The sequence below is a fragment of the Pan paniscus genome, chromosome 4, assembly GCF_029289425.2.
Source record: "Pan paniscus chromosome 4, NHGRI_mPanPan1-v2.0_pri, whole genome shotgun sequence".
NCBI classification, from domain to species: domain Eukaryota; kingdom Metazoa; phylum Chordata; class Mammalia; order Primates; family Hominidae; genus Pan; species Pan paniscus.
Window position 1 is genome coordinate 147,151,187 of NC_073253.2, and position 21,085 is coordinate 147,172,271.

Genomic DNA, 21,085 nt, shown 5'->3' on the forward strand with positions numbered 1-21,085 from the left:
GAGAAAGACATGAAAAGAGGCTGAAATACAGAAACTTACTATTTGAGGGGAGGTGTCATTTAATAAACCAGCCAACAGATTAGTCAAATCAGCAATTCTTGTGAACTGTAATAAAACAAAAATTATTTGCTGTTTTATGTTGGGAGAGGATAATATTTGGTGACCACTTATTTTTAAAAACAATTTGGAGTGGGTTTTTGAAATGACTGTTAATCCAATGCCACAGTAAAATATGAGAGGCAGGCATCTAAAATGAGGAAGATTAATGATCCCTGCATGTCATGGAAGAAGAACAATTTTTTTCAATTCATATAAGTGGAATTTATCATAGCCATCTCTGAAGATGGTATGATTCACACACTTACAAAAGGACTATCTATTTCAATCCTTCTTAAAGAGGTGATTTTTCACTTTTCACTTCTACTAACATAAGAAAGACAAGTCTTCAGGCAGAAAATTTTAACCTGAGAGACAGTGGATGGGATAACTCAGCTGATGAGTCAAATATAAGCATAAATTTAAAAACAAAGCAAATGAGGATTGCTCATGAGTTCAGGATCTGCAGCTAACAGAGTTTGGAAAGGTGGGTTGGGGAAAGAGGCAGTCAAAGTTTCAAAAGGGAAATGTTTCCCAGTATGTTCCTAAATAGATCCACTCTGCACCCAAGTTCAGGGCTTTACACACTGAGGTTATAATACTATTGTTTCCAAGCACTCAGCCTTAGTAACCCCCCTCCCTCTTCGCAGAAAAAGAAAACAACAGCAAAAAAGGACAGAAAATGAAATGCTCTGTGTCCAGCGAGTTTGAGTGCAACCTTCCCCGTCACCGCTAGTTGTCACTTGGCTCCCAGACGGGAAAGCTGAGGTTTTCGGCACTGCGGTTAGGGGGAATGCAGTCCTAATTAAACTGAGTAACTCCTAAAGCTTCCCTTTAAAGTCCTCAGCCGAGTGAAAGCCAACATGCAGTGGGGCTGGGGACCAATAGTGGGGGGGTGTAGCAGACAGAAGGACAAACAAACCGTAAGAAACAGGCAAACAGCTGCCAGAACAGCGACTGTCTCAGACCTCCACGCACAAGCCAGACACCCTGCGGGCGGGGGTGGGGTGGGTGGCGGGGGGCGGGAGGGGGGAGAAGGGAGACGGGGGATGGAAGGACCTGATTGCAGTGGAATACAGCACCCCTCTTCCCCAAAATGATGGGACCACGGACAGAGGTAGCCTCCGTACTCTTTCCCCCCCATTTCCATCAGAGCGATGTGGTCAGTAGAAAATTGCATACCTGAAGAATACAATGGTCTCCCAAAGGTAGAGTCGAAGAGTATTGAAGCTGTACATTTTTCAGGTCCTTGTGCTTTGTAGTCCACGAGTTATGGGGGCAAAAATGTTTCAAATTGGCACTTACAAAACCAGAAAGCGCTATTGCAAAAAATAATCCAGATGTTAAAGGGAGGCGGGGAACAGGGGCGCAGAGGGAGAGCCCCAGGGGAAATTGGAGCGAGGGGGCCGTAGATACCACGGACAGCGGCGGCTGCGAGGCGTTTCAGCACCACGGAGAGCGTCCAGACCTGCTTTTCAGGAGCGCGAAGAGTATTGCTGTTTGTTAAACTCCAGCGTGTCTGCTGGCTCCCTGCGGCGCTGGGGAGGCACGTTTGGGGGTGGGTATATTTCCTTTTTTTTTTTTTTCTTACCCCTGTTTTTCTGTTTAAACGGCCAGCTCCATGCAAGGAAAAAAATCTTCTGTGGAGATCAGAGCGCTGGCCTCGGACCGTTGGATTGGGCGAGCATCTTGGGTAAAGAGAACAGAGCTTTATGGCTCTGGGCCGGCCTGAGGGGGTTAGGGGCGAGGGGAAAGCGGTTGACGGCGCTGCCTTCAGTTAAATCTCGGAGAGTGTGCCAGGCTGGCGCATCGCAATCCAGTCTCGGAATCTCGTTCTCCTGCCTCTGTGCGGGTCTGCTGTCGCCTTGCTATTCCTGTTTCCTGGTCCCCGCCGAATAAGTTGTGATCACTGCAGAAAAGGTGTCCCATTGCTCGGGGCCGCAGGCGTCAGAGAGCCCAGGGCAAGTTTCAGGGGCTACCGGGGTCCATGGCTACCCCGCGGGGCTCTGAAGCCCAATGTCTCAGATGCATCTCGGTTTTCTGAGCTCGCTCATCTTCCCTTGGTCAAGACTCCTTCAGATCTTCAGACTTTCTTACTGCATTAATTTAACAAACTGGAGGCGTGGGGGATGGGAGGGGTGATAGCCGATGGGAGGGGGTTGAGAGGGAAAAAAAGGGGGGAAAACTCCTTAGTATCTTCAAACCCTCCCACTCGAGGTGTTCATTGGCCCGCGGCTACGAAAACCAGATCTTCTCCCGGTATTCGGCCAATAGCCTGTTAGACTCCGGGTTGAATTTAACGCTTAGGGTGCTGGACGAGATCTGCGCAATCCCCCTCCTACCCCCAAGCTTCTTTCCGTGTAAGCGGTGGGGTGAGAGAGGTTATGGAATTAATCTCTCCTGGTCTCTCAAAAGGTTGCCTTGATTTTTAAAGAATGCAGTTGTATGTGAGTAAAACACATGGTTCCTTGTTAAGACGTGCTCTGGGCTCAATTTATCCTTTTAAAAGGGAAGAGTTGAACCAGATCCCTGATTTTTTTTTAAAAGAGCTCTGAAGTTATAATATTTGGCCCTAAAAAGAAAGGAGGAATACCCAAAAAGAAGTCTGATCGATAAAGACCCCCTCCAGGGTCACCGCAGCAGGGAAATAGGAGAGAAATTCTTTGAGCAGTTTCCAGGGTTGAGTGGGAGGTGTTGTGGCTGGCACCCTTTCGAGAGGGAATAAAAGCACCTTCTTCCAACTGGACAGGAGACAGTTTTATTCGCCTTTTATATGCTGGGGAAACTGAGCCTCACACAGCTGTGGCTTGCTCCAAATTGATGGCAGAGCCAAGTTGTACACACAGGGATGTGTTATGACTCACATTCCGTTTTTTCTTCCTCTGTTTTCCCACCTTATTTGAATCTTAGAAACCAGCTATACATTTCACTGTAAAGCCCATCTGGTGAGATGGAGTTAATCAGATTTTCTTCAAGCTGTGGGACTATAGGATAAATACTTTAAAGGATTTTCTGGCTGATTTGAACTCACTGGGACTCTGGGGACTCTCTCGCCCAAGGCTACTGAGAGAGGACAACCCCTCCTCCTTACCCAATAACGTTAGAAACTCCTTTGGCTGATCTCCCAAGAATACTCATCAGCTCAGCTCCCTCCAAGGCTAGGCCTTCTCCCAGGCAAAAAGATCTGGAAAGTCTTGTTTACTAGCCTCCTACCAGCAGGATTTCCCCTCCCCTCCCCCTGTACTACAATAGCATACCCCACACTACCGGTTCTGTTATTGGCTCCCACAGTCTAGAATTTCCATGATATTCTGCGTAGTGACTGAAAAGGACATTTTGTTTTGAAGGTGTACATTAATATGAGTTGGATACAAATTTAAATATAATGTATAATATATGTATTTTTACATATGTAATCAAGAGCTAACCTTTATTAGCATGGCTTCTATGTGTCAGAAATTACTGTGAATTCACATAATCTCATTTACTTTTCACAGTCAAACCTTGAGGTAAGTGTTATCTTTGTGTATGTGTTTGTGTACATTTGTGAGTATGCTAGGGCAAAACCAGCTTGTATGTTACTGTGTATACAAATTTATTTATGATTTGTATCGTGCCTAATTCTGAAGTGATTTTGATATGCATATGTGTATTTGTACATTTGTATTTGTAAATGGGTCTTTCTCCACATACACATAGATGTGTATGTATCTATGTGTGTCTTTGTGGTGGTCCTAGAAGTACTGAAACAAGCCGTAAGCTGGCAATTTTGTCCTGGTCCCTCATCTGACTAGGAAATACCTGCATAGCCAGGTGTGATGCAGTATGTGGAAATTTGTTTTTCTTTTCCTTCAAGGGGTGCTGAGTGTGTGTTGCTGTTCATGAGTGTGAGTGGCTCCAAGGCTGTGGCCTGTGCAGGAGGTAAGAGTAATTATTACCTGGGTTGATGGAGGGGCACCTGTTTGTTAATAGGCCTCTGTTTACTATGAGGCCGATACTTTCATTTAATCAGTACACATGAAATGAGCATGTGCCAAGTATTGGGGATATGACAGTATATAAGATAAACAGCACAGTATATACTGATAGTGTATAAAATAAACAGTATATAAGAAAAACTTTTGGAACATGCAGTTGCTTCAGAAGTTCAGTGGGAAGAGTCCCTCATGTTAATCTACACTTTTTACCCTTCATATCACATATTTATGCCTGTACAGATCTTTTTGTTCTTGTTTAGGTCACTATTGAAAATAAACAACTGTGGGCTTGGCAGTCAGGGATTTATGTCCTTATTTTATCTCTGCTTCAAAAAGGTTGGTTATGTTGGATAAATGACTAAACTCCAGGCCTAAGTGAAATGAGGGCAGTAATGCCACTTTTCTCACTGCAAGAAACTGCATAGAATAAATATTTAAGTCTAATCTTATTGTAGCTTACCATGCTATGAAACAAAAATCTTCAAGGAATGGAATGGATTGGCTTCAGCTAATGGCTCATTTCTATTGGTAACTTTTCTGTGTAGTCTGACTCCAGCGTAGTTCTAATACTTGACTGGTCTCTTATAGGTCCTAGTAGCCAGATTTGAGCCCTACTAAGTATGAATAAATTTTGACACACGGCAAGACTTATTTTATTACTAGAAAAGATTCATTATTCATTCAACAAACATTTATTGAGCATTTACTGTGTATCTGGTACTATTCTTGGCACTGCGGATATAGCAGGGAGCAAAACAAGCCAAGAGCCCTATTCTAAAGGTATGCATCTTCTATTGGAGGAAGACAAGACAAACAAGGAAATATATGATGAGTTAGGCAGTCATAAGAATTAAAAAGAAAAAGGCAGGGCAGAGAGTGGCATGGAGGTGCTATTTTATGTAAGGTGAGCATATCAGAGAATGGCTCCTGAAAAGGCATTTATGTAATTGAAGGAAGTGAAGGAATGAGTCATGTGAACCTTGGGGGCAGGTATGGAAAGCTTTCTAAGCAGTGGGAAAAGCAAATGTAAAAGCCCGGAGAGGGGAGTATGTTTGGAGTGTACAAGAAACAGCATGGAGACCAGTGTGCCTGGACAGAGTGAGTGCAGGGAATAGTGATAGAAGGTGAGATTAGAGAGGAAGTTGGGGACTAGAGCAGGTACTACCTCCAAGAATAAAATTTCTGGGATGGCAGGAGCAAAATGAAAGCAGGGAGACTAGTTAGGAGCTACTGAAAAAGTCCATGTGAGAAATTCCTTAAGATAGTCTTGTTCAACACTTTCGAGTACAGAAGAGGAAAATTATATACAGAGAGGTTAATAGACTTACCCCTTAGACTCATAGCGCAGCTGGGACAAGAACACAAGTACCCTAATTATAGCTAAAGGGGGTTTCAACTATTTTTTTTGTTTCAATTAAGATAAAGGAAATGCAGAAAGAAAGTCAGGAAAATCTATGAGGGAAGAGAGTTTGCCTGTTTTTATTACTAATATATACTGATATATATCACATATCCGTATCAGATACTAAGGGCTCAGTAAATATTTATTGCAAGGATGAATGAGTGAATAAACAAAATAACAAAAAGATTCAGGCAGAGGACACAAATACAGGGGAAAGAGAGTAAGGAATATTGTTAATCAGGTGAGATTATGTTGTCCTGAGCCAGCTAATGTAATTAATATAATGCCAAGCCTCTGTCCGTAATGGCATTCACAGAGGAGAGTGCTGTATGTTTCAACACTGCTTTGACAGGCCTGAATGATACTTTGCAAAGACAGATAGATATTTGGAACAACTGAGCAGCTTGCCTAATTGTGTTGTAGTATGATGAATAAAGGCCTGAAAATGGGACTGTGGAAGAGTCTTTTCTCCAAAGAATTAGAGGCTTGCTGCCAGCTCTTTCTAATCCTTCTAATCCTAATCCAGAATGCTCTTGTTACTTTTTTTTTTTTTTGCAAAGCAATTACCTGTTCTTTATCCTTTAAAGAAGGGACCCCGGAACTACTTGGGGGATCTCAGTGACACCAGAATTTTAGTTGTAAAGAATAGATGCATAAAATACTAAGAGACCTTTCCTCCCATTTCACTAGCTATTCAGGGTCCAGGAAAGTGGAATGGCTGGCTTAAGATACCACAACACAACTGAATCTAGATTGGAGGACTCCTATCTTTCAGGTCATGGTTCCCTACGTTTTTTTCTGTGAGACCTAAAATACCAGAAGTGGAGCTAAGATCTGTGATGAAAAATGCTTCATATTAAAGCTGACCTGCTGAGAGACCAGACGCTCCCCAATTTTCTTTTGTAGCCAAGTCTATACTTGCACTTGGTGCTCTAACAGCTTACTGTTCGTGAGAGACTTTTAGCGATCTCCCTGTGCCTCATTTCCATCTTTCTCTCAAACTATCTCTGCCTCTTTTTTCTACTTTCTTCTCATCTGCCCTTACATGTTATTTCATGTTTATTCAGTCAGTTTTTCTTTCTTTCTCTCTTTTTCTTTTTGAGATGGAGTTTTGCTCTTGTTTCCCAGGCTGGAGTGCAGTGGCGTGGTCTCTGCTCACTGTAACCTCCACCTACTGGGTTCAAGCGATTCTCCTGCCTCCGAGTAGCTGGGATTATAGGTGTGCACTGCCACACCTGGCTAATTTTGTATTTTTAGTAGAGATGGGATTTCACCATGTTGGCCAGGCTAGTCTCGAATTCCTGGTCCCAGGTGATCCGCCTGCCTTGGCCTCCCGAAGTGTTGGGATTAGGGCATGAGCCACTGCGTCTGGCCCAGTCAGTTTTTCTCATTGGGTCTCTCATCTCCTACCGTGTCCATAAAGACTTTCGGGATTAAGAAGGCTTGACATAGGATACACTTTTACTGAGTTTGTTCATTCACTCAAAGCCTTGTTCATTTATTTAAGAAACACATATATCTTGAACACTGGTTGTGTGTCTGACACTGTGCTGAGGTTTTACATGTCCAAATAAAGATCTGTTCATTCAGTTTTTAATAAATATTTATTAAGTACTTTCTGTGTGCTAGGAACTTTGGAAAATGGTAGCACAAGAAAAGCATAATCAGTGTACTTGGAAGGAAGGAGGTGATAAAAGAGATTCCTGTACTGCATATTTAAAAACCCTTTAATATTGAAATACACATAAATGCATAAATTTTGATAAATTATTTACAAAATGAACACTCACATAGAACATTACCAGGACTCTAGAGGCCTGCCTCTTACCTCTTCCCAGTCATTATCTGCCAAAGATATCTATTAATATTATTCTGATTTCTATTATGTTCATTTTGCTTGCTTATGACTAAATGGAATAAATAATCTTTGTTCTTGAGGGGGATCAACCTGTAACTTTCCTTTTTTAAAAATGCGTTTTTCAGGTTTTGGTATAAAGATTATGGTGGCATCTTCAAGTTGTGAATGTTATTTCTTTTCTATTCTTTACAAACATCCACGCAAAGTTGTGCTGTTTCTTCTTTCAGTGTTTGGGAGTGTTCATTGGTGAAGCCATCTGGAAGTTTCTTAGTGGAAGGTTTATATTTTAAGGTTCAGTTTAATAGATATAGAACTATTCTGATTGTACTTGTTCATGTGTTGGTTTTAGTAAGTTGTATCTTTGTAGGCATTAGTCCATTTTATTTAAAATTTACCTTTGTATAACATTTTTTATAATCCTCCTGTCTTGTTAGTCTACAGAATCTGGAGTGATGTATTCTTTTTTGTTATATTGGTAATGTGTACTTTTCCTTTTTTATTGGTTACCTTTTTCTAGGTCATTAGCCATTGTATTGGTCACTTCATGTAACCAACTTAGAAATTCTTTTCTATATTATAAATTTGTTTTCTATTCCATTTATTTTGCTCTCAACTTATGCATTTTTTGGGGGTTTAATTTGGTTATCTTTTTCTGGCTTCTTGAGATGGATGCTTAGATAATTAACTTTCAACCTTTCTTACTTTCCATATATATTTTTTCCTGATGTTTGTTTCAGCTGCATTCCATGAGTTGTGATAAGACATATTTTCAATATTATTCAGTTCAAAATATTTTCTGGTATCCACTCTGCTTTATTATTTCATTTTAGAGGTATTTAGAAGCATATTGTTGACTAATGTTATTCCATTGTTTTCTGGCTGACATTGTATCTTTGAAAAGTCAGCAGTACGTCTTATTTTTGGTCGTTTTAAGGTAATTATTCTTTTTTTCCCCCTGATGGTTTTAAGGATTTTTATGTCTTTGGTTTTTACCAGTTTTATGTGCTGTACCTAGGTTTGATTTTCTTTACAAATATCTTGCTTGGGGCTTATAGAGCTTTTTTGAATTTGTGCCTTGATGTATTTCATCAATAGTCAGCATTTCATTATTGCTTTTTCTTTATTCTGCCTCTCCACTTAGAACTCCAATTGCACTTATGTTAGGCTTTTTCCTTGTGTCTCATATGCTGTCAATGCCCTTTTCTGCATTTTTTATTCTCTTTTCTCCTCTCTGCACCAATCTAGATCTTCTCTACTCTTTCTACTAATCTTCTCTTCTGCTGTGTTTCATCTGATTTTACACTTGTTAAATTAATTTTAATTATTAAATTAATTAAATATTAATTTCAATTGTTTTAATTTCCAGCTCTAGCATTACCACTTGCTTCTTCTTTTCTTTTCTCTTTAAAATAGATTATTGTTCTCTGGTGACATTCCTTATCTTTTCACCAATTTTCTGGAGTGCATTAATCCTGATTAAATTTCCTGTCTGATAATTCTAAAATATGGGTCATCTATTGGTGTGTTTCTATTACTTGATTTTTTATCATAGATTTTGTTTATTTGTATCTGTTTACTGATACACTTGGTATTTTTTGAGTGAATGCCTTACACTGTGTATGAAAAATTATGGTGGCACTGGATCATGTTATCTTCTGGGAAGGATTAAATTTACTTTGGGTTAGCAGAGAGAGTATGGACAGATCATCTTGACTTAATCATGGATTAAGATGATTTTAAGTTGTGTTTCAGGCTTCGTGAGAATGTCACTTTCTGATTTACCTTATTCCTTGCGCATAGCCTATTAGGGTCTTAATTGAAAGCCAATTCTCTGCCTTTCTCTTTGGTGGGTCCTGAACTCCAATTTCTGTTCCCTCAACTCTGTGAGACTGCCAAAATCATTGCTAAGCTTTTCAATCCTTAGAAGCTGCTTTTTAAAAAATATGTTTATTTTATCTTGTAATGAAGCTGTCTCTGACCTTCCTCCCTGAAGTATCCCTCCCATCACTGTCATTCATTTTGTTTTATTTTTAGATGTACAGAAAAGTTCTCATATATCCTTCACCCAATTTCTCCTAATGTTAACATCTTATATAATATGGTACATTTGCCAAAATTAAAAAATCAATATTGGTACAGTTTTTTCTTATTGTTCTTCTTACTGTCTTAAGATCAAATGCAGGGTACCACATTACGTTTAGTCATTATTTCTCTTCAGTTTCCTACAAATGGTGACAGATTATCAGTCTTTCCTTGTTTTTCGTGGCCTGAAGAGTTTTGAAGAGTGCTGGTCAGGTATTTCATAGAATGCCACTCAATTATGAATTTGGTTTTGTCCGATGATTTTCTTTTGACTAGACTGAGGTTATGAGTTTTTGGAAGAATATCACAGAGATGAAGTGATATCATGGGGATACATGACATCAACATAACTTATTACTATTGAAGATAAACTTGATCATTTGGTTTAGGTAGTATCTCTGCCAGGTTTCTCTATTATAAAGTTACAATTTTTCTATTCCCATATTCTTTTCTTTTGGAGGTTGAGCCATTAAGTCCAGCTCACACTCAAGGAGAGGGAAATTAGCTCCACCTCCTAGAGGAGGTTATTAGCTATGTTTGCTTGGCTTCTCGGCCTCTGACCACGTGTATGTGCAGCTGAGAATTTGGCAAATGCATTATGAGGATTTGCATGCAGAATGTTGAGCTCACTTTTTCTGTGGTTCTTTTTTTTTTTTTTTTTTTTTTTTTTTTTTTTTTGCAGGGGGATTTTGTCTCCTCAATTTTTGGCTGCATTTAATTAATTTTTTTGCCCTTCCATCCCAGTGAACTAGGCCACTGCTTTCTGTTTTGCCCTTTTGCTCTGTATTGAGGTCAGAAAATGTCCAGAGTCAAGAAAGCACCAATTTAGGATCCACTTTGATGTATTTTCCTTCTGTCTGGCTCTTCAAGTTATGGTTGCTCCCCATTGCCTTCAAACATCTGATGTCACTTTTGATATGGTTGTTATAGTTGTTCTCAATGTTTTTCAGATCCAAACTACTCCTTCATAGCCAGGAGGCAATGAGGAGACACTGGAGGGTCCCCATTACTCTGCACTATACCCATGGATTCCCTCAGCTGGCTCACTTTTGGTCTTTTTGCCTATCTCACCTTATGCTTTCTTCAGGGATCAGCTATTACTTTCTATTCTTTTTCTTCCATCAAGTATTTTTTTTCTCTAGCTGTCACTTCTAGTTTTACATCCAACCTATAGTTCATTCTTCACACAGTTAATGTTTGCATTGAATTGTCTTTATACTTAGAATGAAATACAATTACCCATGGGATTTATATGTTCAGCCCTGACCCCCTTTCTCTGACAACACTTCCTGCCATTCTCCCCATCTCTTACCAAGCTATAGACTTTTGTTCATTCTTGTTTCCAAGCTACAGACATAGACATTCACACAATTGGTTCTTCTTGTAATTCAGATCTCAGTTAAAATGGTACCTCCTCGATAAAACCTCTTACTCTCCTTCCTGAAGTACTTTCTCCATCACTATTATTCATTCTGTTTAATTTTTCTTTGCAGCAATCATCCTTACCTAATATTTGTTCATTTATGTATTTACTTTTTCATTTTAGAATATAAGCAGCACAGTAATAGGAACTTTCTTCTTCCCCAAGCTATTACTACTGTCTGTAGTAGTTCTTGGCACATAGTAAACATTAGATGAATGAATAAAATTTTACAAGATTTATTTACACTGTGACTTGCACTGTATTTCATGCTTCTGATACACTCTCTCATTAAATTATCAGAATAACTCTATGGAGTAGAGTCTATTATTGTCCCCAGTTTATAGAGGAATAATGCTTAAGGCACAGAGAGAGATTGTCTTGTTCAGTTACAGCAGGTAACTGGTGGTATTAAGACTTAACTTCAAGCCTGCACTTTTAATCCCTAACAGCATTGTTTTTAGACTTATGATCTGTACTGTACATTTTAGATCATTAGTTATAATTAATTAGGTTTTCTATTAATTTTACATGGGGCAAATCCTCTCAATTAAAGAATAATTTTCTTGATAACAAAATATGATCTTATTGTGGATTTCCTTTTTGTGTTTCCACCACAAGAGTTTTGAGAATTGACATCTGGATTTTTGTTTTGCTTTTTTTTTTTCACCTAGCATCCACTTGTCATTCTTCTGATAACAGTATCTGGATTTTCCATGAAGAGCACCCCTCTTTCATCCTCTGTTGGTAGGATTAGCCAAAGATCTCCCATGCCTGATACAGGGCTGCTCAGTTGATATGCTCCACCCCTAAACAGACACTTCCTTAGGAATAAACATGTGACCTGAATCTATCCAATGACAGTTAATTCTGAGTCTTTTGCTGGAAAAAAATTCACTTTATTTATTTTTCTTTTAAGACTTAACACTTTGAGGATGTAAGTAGGAGAGCCCACTACTCATAAACCACACCCCCACTCACTGTAAACAAAACAAAATATAAAGCCAATATTGAGGCACTCAGAATTGGGAGTTGGAGAGAGGTATTAACAGATGCTAGATAATATTGTTTGATTGTTTGAGCACCTTCATCCAGTCAGCCTCAAACCACAGTCTCATCTGGCCTTTTTGGTTTAATGCACCAATTAATTTATTTTGTGCTTAAGCTAGCTTTAGTTGGATTTCTCTCACCCTTACACCCAAGAGAGCTGTGACTCATACAGTGCTTCATAAATGCCTGTTGATGTTTGATTGACTATGTGGACATGTGACTTGTACAAACCCAAGAGTGTATCTGTGTAGCCTGATGAGAGGCAAAAGGGTGTCTTGCATGACCTTGAAAAAAACCTCACCACGCACCTCCCCCAGCTCTCTGCTTTGGGCCCTTGACTCTGCATGAGGTCAATCTCTTATTTGTCAGGTGGTGGTAATAACGAGCCAGATGGAATAGTTGCTGATGCTTGGATATCAATTAGTGAAGCTCTAACTGCAGGAAAACCTCTCAGACATGTCCTAAGTGTCCTAATCTCTCAGTGGGCCTTCTCCTCTAAAGGCTTAGATAGCTGGTAATATGCTTGAGCTGTTGATCCTTTCTTTGATCACATCTTATAGGATTATTCTGAATGAAATGGTGCCGAGGAACTGGGGCTGTTATTTGGTTGTCTTGGCTCACACTTAGGCCATGTTGCTTGGCTCTGGCATTTGTTTTTCTTCTTCCTCTGCTTGTGCTGGATTGGAAGGGTCTCACCAAAGCATGTGTCTTCTGATTCCCCAGCTCTCACCAAGTTGTGTAAGTGTCAGGTTAATCTTCAAGTCTAAGAAAACAGGGTTTAACAATTCCCTGCACACCTGGCAGCAATTCCCTTTTGTTGTTATCTTGCACTTTATCCTTATGGCAACTCAGGGATAGTCAGGGCAGATGTTACAAGTTCTATTTTACAGATGAGAAAAATGAGGGGCAGTGAGATATAGCAACAGTGTAGCAGATCTGCTCCAAGGTCAGTGCTCTCATATTATTACAGCATCTCATAACTCTGTGATTATCCAGTTATTTCCTACAACAGATGATCAGTAATATTTCCAATGCTTGGCCAGGCATGGTGGCTCATGCCTGTAATTGCAGCACTTTGAGAGCCTGAGGTGGGAGGATTGAGGATTGCTTGAGACCAGGAGTTTGAAACCAGCCTAGGGAACATAGAAACACTCCATCTCTAAAATGTGTATATCTCATACTTTAAGAGCCAGCCCAAACAGCACCTCTTCTATATCATCTGCACATATCACCCAGCTAAAAAAACTCTCTTCTGAACTTGCATAGCACTCTTTCCAGTATCCTTACAGTTTTATACATTTCTACCTTGTAATATAATCATTCATGTGTATTTTTATTTTCTCTCCTAGAATAACTAGGTAGATGCTCAGATATACCTACCATGAGCAATTCATAATTGTTTATTCATAGCATGAACAAGTAAGTAAATGCCTTAATTAATTTTGGGGAGTTGGTGGGAGAAGGTAGAGGTGGTATATTTCAAGGGACCAGAATGATTGTTTCTAGAGTACTTAGAGGGCTGTTATGTGGAAGAAGGATTAAATGTGTTATGTGCCATCCAAAGGGCAGATATAAGACCAATGGGTAGATGTTTCGGCTCAATATAGGAATTCCTACAGCCAAAGCTGTTGAAAGGTGAAGGGGATATCTTCTAAGATAGTTAAGGTCTGTGTCATTAAAGGTATGAAAACAAGTATTGAGTGATCACTTGGTAAGAAGAGTTCAGAGGAGATTCAAGTATCTTAGGATGGATCGAACTTCCAGGTCCCTGTCTACTTAGACAGTAGTATTTAAGAGATCTACAGTATAAATGGCTTTTGCTTTCTCATGGAAGCAAAGCTTATACTCAAGAGGTAGAACCTCACTCATTTAATAAACATATAGGCAGTGGTGCATAATGACTAGGAATGTGGAATTCAAGTTCTGGATTTCTTACTTACTAATGTATGACCTTGACAAAGTTACTGAACATCTCCAAACTTTAGTTTCCTTATCTGTAAAATGATGGTAATAGTATTACTACTGGGATGTTGTGAAGTCATGTGTAAGGAACACTTAACATGGTGCCTGGCACAGAGGAAGTACTCAATTGTTATTACTACTAATTGTTATTATATTACTACTCAATTGTTGTTACTACTGAGGCTCTACCTCTACTCCTCCTCTCCTACCAGGAGCCCTAGCCTCTGTCTGTGTTCTGCACTTCCTTGGGGCTGCCAAAATCCTTCCTTCCTGGTAATGTCTTAGACTTCAGGCAGAAAAGGTCAGGGAGGTTCCCCCAGAGACCTTAGAGCTTGTGCCTCTGAGCATGTAGTTGACAGCTGACTGTGAGACTAGCTATCTGAGCCTTTGAGGCCTCCGGCCACTTTCCAAAGCCAACAATGCAAGATAAAAACACAATATAATTTCTCCAATCTCTTCTGGGATCCTGGTTGCTGGCACTCATTAAAGGCAGTTTTCTTTTAGATTTCAGAAGCTGTTTTAAAAGCTTGAGTCTAACATTGGGTTCCCCAAAGGCTGACAGTAGTTGCTTCTGTTTTTCCCCCAAATCTCTGACCTGAATTTCCAGTGGCTGGGTTATTAGTGCCTCAACAAAACATGTTTCCTGGGAATAGAAAATCCATTCTTGTCTTTTGGTCATTTAGAGAATAGCAAGGAAAGATCTCAAATCCCCAGCACAACCCTTGGTGGAGAGCCAGGTTGCTCCCAGAGTAATTCTCCATCCTACAAGGTTTGAGGTTTACTAACAATAGAACAAAATTTACTCAAAAACTCTTACACAAATTCTTTCTTTATATAAGCTCCTTGATAAGAAATTATTACACATGGTTGATACTTAATAAAGGTATGTTTTGTGTACTTAATATCATCTCCATTTTAAAAAAGAGAAATGAGGTAGTGTTATCATTTCTGCTTTAAAGATGAAGAGATGCAGAGGGGCAGTAACTTGCCTGCCCCCGGCTAGTAAGGAGTAGAGTTGAGATCCCAAGGGAGTTCTATCTGATCCTAAAGCTTGGGCCATTTATGGTAAATCATGCTGTCTTCTGTTAGGAGAGCTACAGGGAAGAATTTATTATTTATAGGATAAATTTAACAAATTAACAAAACACAGTTGCAGGCAATCTCAGACAGGATAACATACACATAGAATGAGCTAATGTATCCATCTTCATATTTAGCACTCAGGCCAACCCTGAGAAGTTAATGTTCATGTCCCTGGTTTTATAGATAGGGAAACAGACTCCAGGAGGTTAAGGAGTTTGCTCAGGAAGCAAACTAGCCCAGGGAAGGAAAGCTAGGATGCAAACCCTGCTTCTTGAACAATTGGGTGATCTACTTTTTACCATGTCACAGTTGTAGCTCTATAAGAAGTACATTTAAAATATCATCCTCAAAATTTGCCTTTTTAACTTTTTAAAAATGCCTTTCAGAAATCTTAGAGTCTCTTAGTGTTCCAACAAGCTTGGAAGGGCAAGCCTTTGGTGTCCTGTTTTAGCAATGAGAGACATGAGGCTAGGGTTTGCCTACTGTCCAACAGTGAGACAAGTGAAAAGATGGGTTAGAACCATCTCTTCTTGCATGAAGCTCAGCTTTGGTCCTCTTCCATTTCATTGTTTGTCCTGCCTCAGCTTCCCAGTTCCTTCAGTCATTAAGTTTCTTTTGACTACTCAGGATCTACAATCTGGTAATTTCTTGGGTCTCTTCTTTCCAGGTGTTCATTCGGTCAACATGCTGTAAGCCAGGTACCATGGCAGTTGCAGAGAAAAGAGTTTATCTGAAAACCAGTCATCCTGCTTTACTGTTCACCTCTACACACCTTATCTCTCTCCCCATAGGTGTCTATTCTACCTCACCACTCACAAACCAATTTGTGTTTTATAGATGCTTATGGTAACATAAAATGGTACCCCTGGTGGGAAAAGGTTCTTAGAGATAGGAGGAGTGCTTGGTATTGAGATTAAGGGATATTTGGAGGCAGATAGTATGTTTTCAAGTGTCTGTTTCATCCCTTGTGAGCTGTATGACTTTAGCCAAGTTGGTTAACTCTTTGGCCTTAGTTTCCTAATCTGTTAAATGTGCCTAATTTATGGGGTTATTGTGAAGATCACAGGTGATCATTAATATAAACTGTTTAACAAAATGAATATACTCTTCCATCATTAACTGGGAAGATAAGATTTACATACACACAATAATTACAACACAAAGCAAGCCCTGTATTTTAATGACTGCAGAATCCCCAGTGCCTATCTCAGTGCCTGGCATACAGTTGAGGTTCTAGGTCCACAGCTATGGGTATCATCTATTGAATGCTTTTCTTGCTTTAGGCATGTGCTAAGAGTTTAGTGTGTATTATGCAATTTAATCGCTACCAACAACTCCTCAGGGAGTATTCTGACTCTCTTGTAGATGTTGCAGATGACGAAGTTGAAGCTGAAGCCTGGAGAGTTCAAGTGACTTACCCAAGGTCACAGGCTTGTAGAATAGTAGAGTCAGGGTTTGAAACCAGGTGTATCTGACTCTTAAGCCTGTATTCACTTGCATATTTGATTTGTGATTTATTCATTCAGACAACATTCTTTGAGTATCTCCACTGGGGGAGGTACTGAATCAAGTGCTGGATATGCAGTAGGGAAGATGGCATAATCCATGCTCATAAGAAATTCAGCATTTGTTCATATCCTTTGCAGGGACATGGATGGAGCTGGAAGCCATTATCCTCAGCAAACTAACACAGCAACAGAAAACCAAACACTGCATGCTCTCACTTATAAGTGGGAGATGAATAATGAGAGACCACAGGGACACCAGGAGGGGAACAACACATGCTGGAGCCTATTGGCAGGAGGAGGTGCGGGGGGAGGGAGAGCATCAGGAAAAACAGCTAATGCATGCTGGGCTTAATACCTAGGTGATGTGTTGAGAGGTGCAGCAAACCACCATGGCACGTGTTTACCTATGTAACAAACCTGCACATCCTGCACACGTATCCTGGAACATAAAGTGAAAAAAAAAAAAAAGAAATTCAGCATCTGGGAAACAGACACATATGACATGGGTTGTGGGGGTCAGGGGGAAATGAGTTCAATAAAGGGAGCAGTGCAGGGGCCATGGCACAGTCCTTCCCTGGACTTTCTGCCTCCTCAGTGTTTCCAAGGGGGAGGATGCAAGGTGAGGAATATGGTCCCTATGGCCTGGAATTTAGAAAACACTTTCTGGAGGAGGTGGATCATAGAGAGGAGGATGTTCTCCAGAGTAAGTTTAGCCAGGGCAAAGGGGCGGGGGTGGGACTCCCTTAGGAGACAGCCTTTGGGTCTCAGCAGAGGGTATAGAGAAGAGTAGTGGGGAAGAAAGCTGGAGAGTAAAGTGAAGACCAAACTTCAGAAAGTGCTGAAGACCAGTGTGAGGAGGTTGAAGGTAAGGTAGGCAAAGTCGAGTTAGAAATGAACACTGGCTTCCATGTGCGGGAGCTCCCATATTCCGAAGGCATTTGCTGTAACATGGCAAGGCCACAATGAATTTGTAGCACTTTTGTTTTTTATAAAACATTCCTACGCCAGAGCAGGAAGCTATGAATTTCAGGTAGGAGGTGAGCAGGGCTAGAAGAGGTTATTTTAGACAGTGGGAATTTGGGGGTCATCTCAGGTCACTGGGACTCAGGTATCTTGTTTCACTTCTTGCTCAGGAGATTGGGAGCCCTCTGCAAGCCTCAAAGCTATGTGTGTTTTGGGGGTGACTATCACCGAGCAGGTATGAGGATGGGCCTTGTTTCCTGGATGATTCTGCAGGGGGCCAGTACTTCTGCCTTCATGGGAGATCCTTGGAGAGGCCCTGCTGGGCATTTTCTACAGCTGCATTGCAGCCACGTTGCCTTACACTGTGATTCCACCGACCAATTGTGAGATTATCGAGTTATTGAACACTGTGGGAACACCACAGGTGGGAAGCAGCTCCCGCAAACTGCATTTGCTTCTCTGTGATTACATTGCAGTCTATAACAGAAGAACAGTCTTTATATTTATGTATAGGTTTCCAAATGAAGAAGAGAGCAAGCAGTTGAGCGTATGATGCCCTCTTCTTTCTTTCTTTTAAAAAATTACCATTGAGGCTATCCTGTTTCCATTTCCATACCAGTTCTGTGTGGCGTAAAATCATCGGTGGTCCTGGAGAATAAGCTCTGAATTCCTACTCATGTGAGGAGCTAGAATAGGACAATCAGGTTCAGCATTGAGTATCCTTGATTTGGAGTCAGAGTTCCTCATGACACAGTTGCCCAAACGAGAACACTAATTCCCCTGTCAAGGCTCTTCCTTAACTTTTGGCTGAAACCAGAGCAGTTGAGTGCAGTCAGTACCAGTCTCTCAGGATAACTGGGAGGATGCATATCACTGGTCAAGAAAACAGGACAGTCATCAAGACTTAAATCATGCAGTTTAGTAGACTGAAATATTTCAAAGGCAGAAATGCACAAGAGTAAATGCAAAATGGATCTTCAGTGGTACAAAAGTCAAGAACCACCAGTCCTAATAATTCTCTCTGTCCCCATGTCCCCATGGACCATTTCTTTTCTTTTTCTTTTTTTTCCTTCTTTTTTTGAGACAGAGTCTCGCTCTGTCGCCCAGGCTGGAGTGCAGTGGTGCGATCTTGGCTCACTGCAATCTCTGCCTCCCGGGTTCACGCCATTCTCCTGCCTCAGCCTCCTGAGTAGCTGGGACTACAGGCACCTGCCACCACGCCCGGCTAATTTTTTGTGTTTTTAGTAGAGACGGGGTTTCACCGTGTTAGCCAGGATGGTCTCGATCTCCTGACCTTGTGATCTGCCCACCTCGGCCTCCCAAAGTGCTGGGATTACAGGCGTGAGCCACTGCCCCCGGCCTTCTTTTTCTTTTTTGAGTTGGAATCTTGCTCTGTCACCCAGGCTGGAGTGCAATGGTGTGATCTCAGCTCACTGCAACCTCCGCCTCCTGGGTTCAAGCAATTCTCTTGCCTCAGCCCCCTGAGTAGCTGGGATTACAGGTGTGTGCCACTACACCCGGCTAATTTTTGTATTTTTAGTAGAGACGGGGTTTCATCATGTTGGCCAGGCTGGTCTCAAACTCCTAAACTCAGGTGATCTGCCTGTCTCGGCCTCCCAAAGTGCTGGGATTACAGGCATGAGCCACCATTCTCGGCCCCTCCATGGGCCTTTTCTAGAGACCCTGGACTACATCTTCTTATCTCCCTCATGTAGAAGTGTCTAAAAATATAACCTTGAGCATCCATTGACTTAGAGAACATTCAAGAAAACAAGAAGGCTTGGATCCAAAGCCCATGGCATGATATTCCAGGCCATTCATGATTTAGAAGCCATATTTCTTTTTGGTCTTATTGCCCATTCACCCCTTTATTCAGCAGTTTGGAATGCTCTTTCTGAATTTCATGTCTAATGAAATCCTAGATACTATTCAAAGTCTCTGAAAGGCCACTTTCTTTTTAAAGTTTTTCTTGCCTCCACCCAGATGTGTCCCTCCTGCTTGTACAAATCTGTGGCACTTTGCTTGTATTATAGCAGTTTCCAGAGTGTGGGCTTCATGGGCCTTATGGCCTGGAAGATGATTTTACAGAGACAAAGACCTGGTATTGAATAGAATTGGATTGCATGCTGAGAAAGTTAGTCCCTCTGTAGTATTTCTGACTACATCAAGAGGAAGGTGTCATGTTGGTGTCAGTATGATTTTGAAACACCTTTTTGCCCTTTGCCAGGTTTTTTTTTTTTTTTCAAATAAAGGCAGAAGACAAAGCAGCCCTCGGGCCCAATCACTTTGGCAGGTGATTGTAGGTAGTTAGAATTTAATAGTACTCATCTAATTATATTGTTTTTTAATGTTTTGTTTCTTTTCCCTTTTTGGAAAGTAAAATGAGTTTTTCATTTGTAAAAGTGTAACAACATGTAAAAAGAAACTTATTTAAGTCAAAAAGTCAGTCAATGGGAAAAAAAGGTTAAATAATAGGAGAAATTTTTTGCAGATGGGACAAGTATTGTGACAGTTGTACTGCAGTGACTGAAATTTAACTGAAACAAATTCTCCAGAAGTAGAATTTGTTGTGCCTCCTTTTGCTCCAAGTCTGTGATTGCGGGGCTATGCCTCATTCATCTTTGAGATATTCTAGAACAGGAGTTTGCAACCTACCATCCACGGGCCAAATCTGGCCTGCCACTTGTTTTTGTAACCAACCAGCTAAAGATAGTTTCAAATGGTTAAAAAAACCCAAAAGAATAATATTTCATGACACACGAAAATGACACAAAATTCAAATTTCAGTGTCCATAAAAAAGTTTTATAGGAGCATAGTCATACCTGTTTGTTTACATTCATTTATGGCTGCTTTCATGCCACAATGGGCCAGTTGAGAAGTTTTGACAGAGACTGCATGGCCTACAAAGCCAAAAGTATTTACTATCTGGCCCTTGACAGAAAAAATTTCTGCCCCCTAGTCTAGGTCACCAGGCATGGAGTCAGGAGGTCTGAGGTTGATCCCTGGCACTTCCATGAAGTCACTGGTGACTTTGGACAAATCAAATCCTCTCTCCAAGCCTCAGTTTTCCATCTATAAAGCGGAGCTAATAGTAATACCTAATTCATAGGGCCATTGTGAGGATGTGATGCATGGGAATCTACTTTATGAACATGAAAGCATCATAAAAATTTGTAGAGATTTGTAGTTCCTTCCATAGTTCTAATTTTCATTTTGGAAAAGACACTGTGTACTCATATATACCTGCTATAGCTCTTCACATTTTCTAATAGAATCTGGAGAGTTCTCTTTCATTTTTAATTAAGGAGAGCTTATTCTTTTTTTATTATTATACTTTAATTTCTGGGGTACATGTGCACAACGTGCAGGTTTGTTACATAGGTATACATGTGCCATGTTGGTGTGTTGCACCCATTAACTTGTCATTTATGTTAGATATTTCTCCCAACACTATCCCTCCCCCAGCCCCTCACTCCCCAACAGGCCCCGGTGTGATGTTCCCCTCCCTGTGTCCATGTGTTCTCATTGTTCAACTCCCACTTATGAGTGAGAACATGCGGTGTCTGGTTTTCTGTTCTTGTGATAGTTTGCTGAGAATGATGATTTCCATCTTCATCCATGTCCCTGCAGAGGACGTGAAAGGGAGAGCTTATTCTTTACTTTTTTCTGCTTCCAACATTTAT

The 21,085-nt window shown here is 40.6% G+C and overlaps 1 protein-coding gene and 1 long non-coding RNA gene across 3 annotated transcripts in view; one reads left to right on the plus strand and one right to left on the minus strand.

Annotated features, from left to right (window-relative positions):
- Nucleotides 1–2,258, minus strand: part of GLRA1 (glycine receptor alpha 1) — a 102,820-nt gene extending 100,562 nt beyond the window's left edge. For both annotated transcript variants that reach the window (XM_063604264.1, XM_003828984.4), the window contains exon 1: nt 1,279–2,258. In XM_063604264.1, the coding sequence (XP_063460334.1) occupies nt 1,279–1,334 (56 nt within the window). In that variant the 5' untranslated portion in view covers nt 1,335–2,258. The remainder of the gene's footprint in view (nt 1–1,278) is intronic.
- The window catches only part of LOC117980409 (uncharacterized), a 415,604-nt gene that overhangs the window by 65,510 nt on the left and 329,009 nt on the right, over nt 1–21,085 (plus strand). The gene's annotated exons all lie outside the window — the stretch shown is intronic.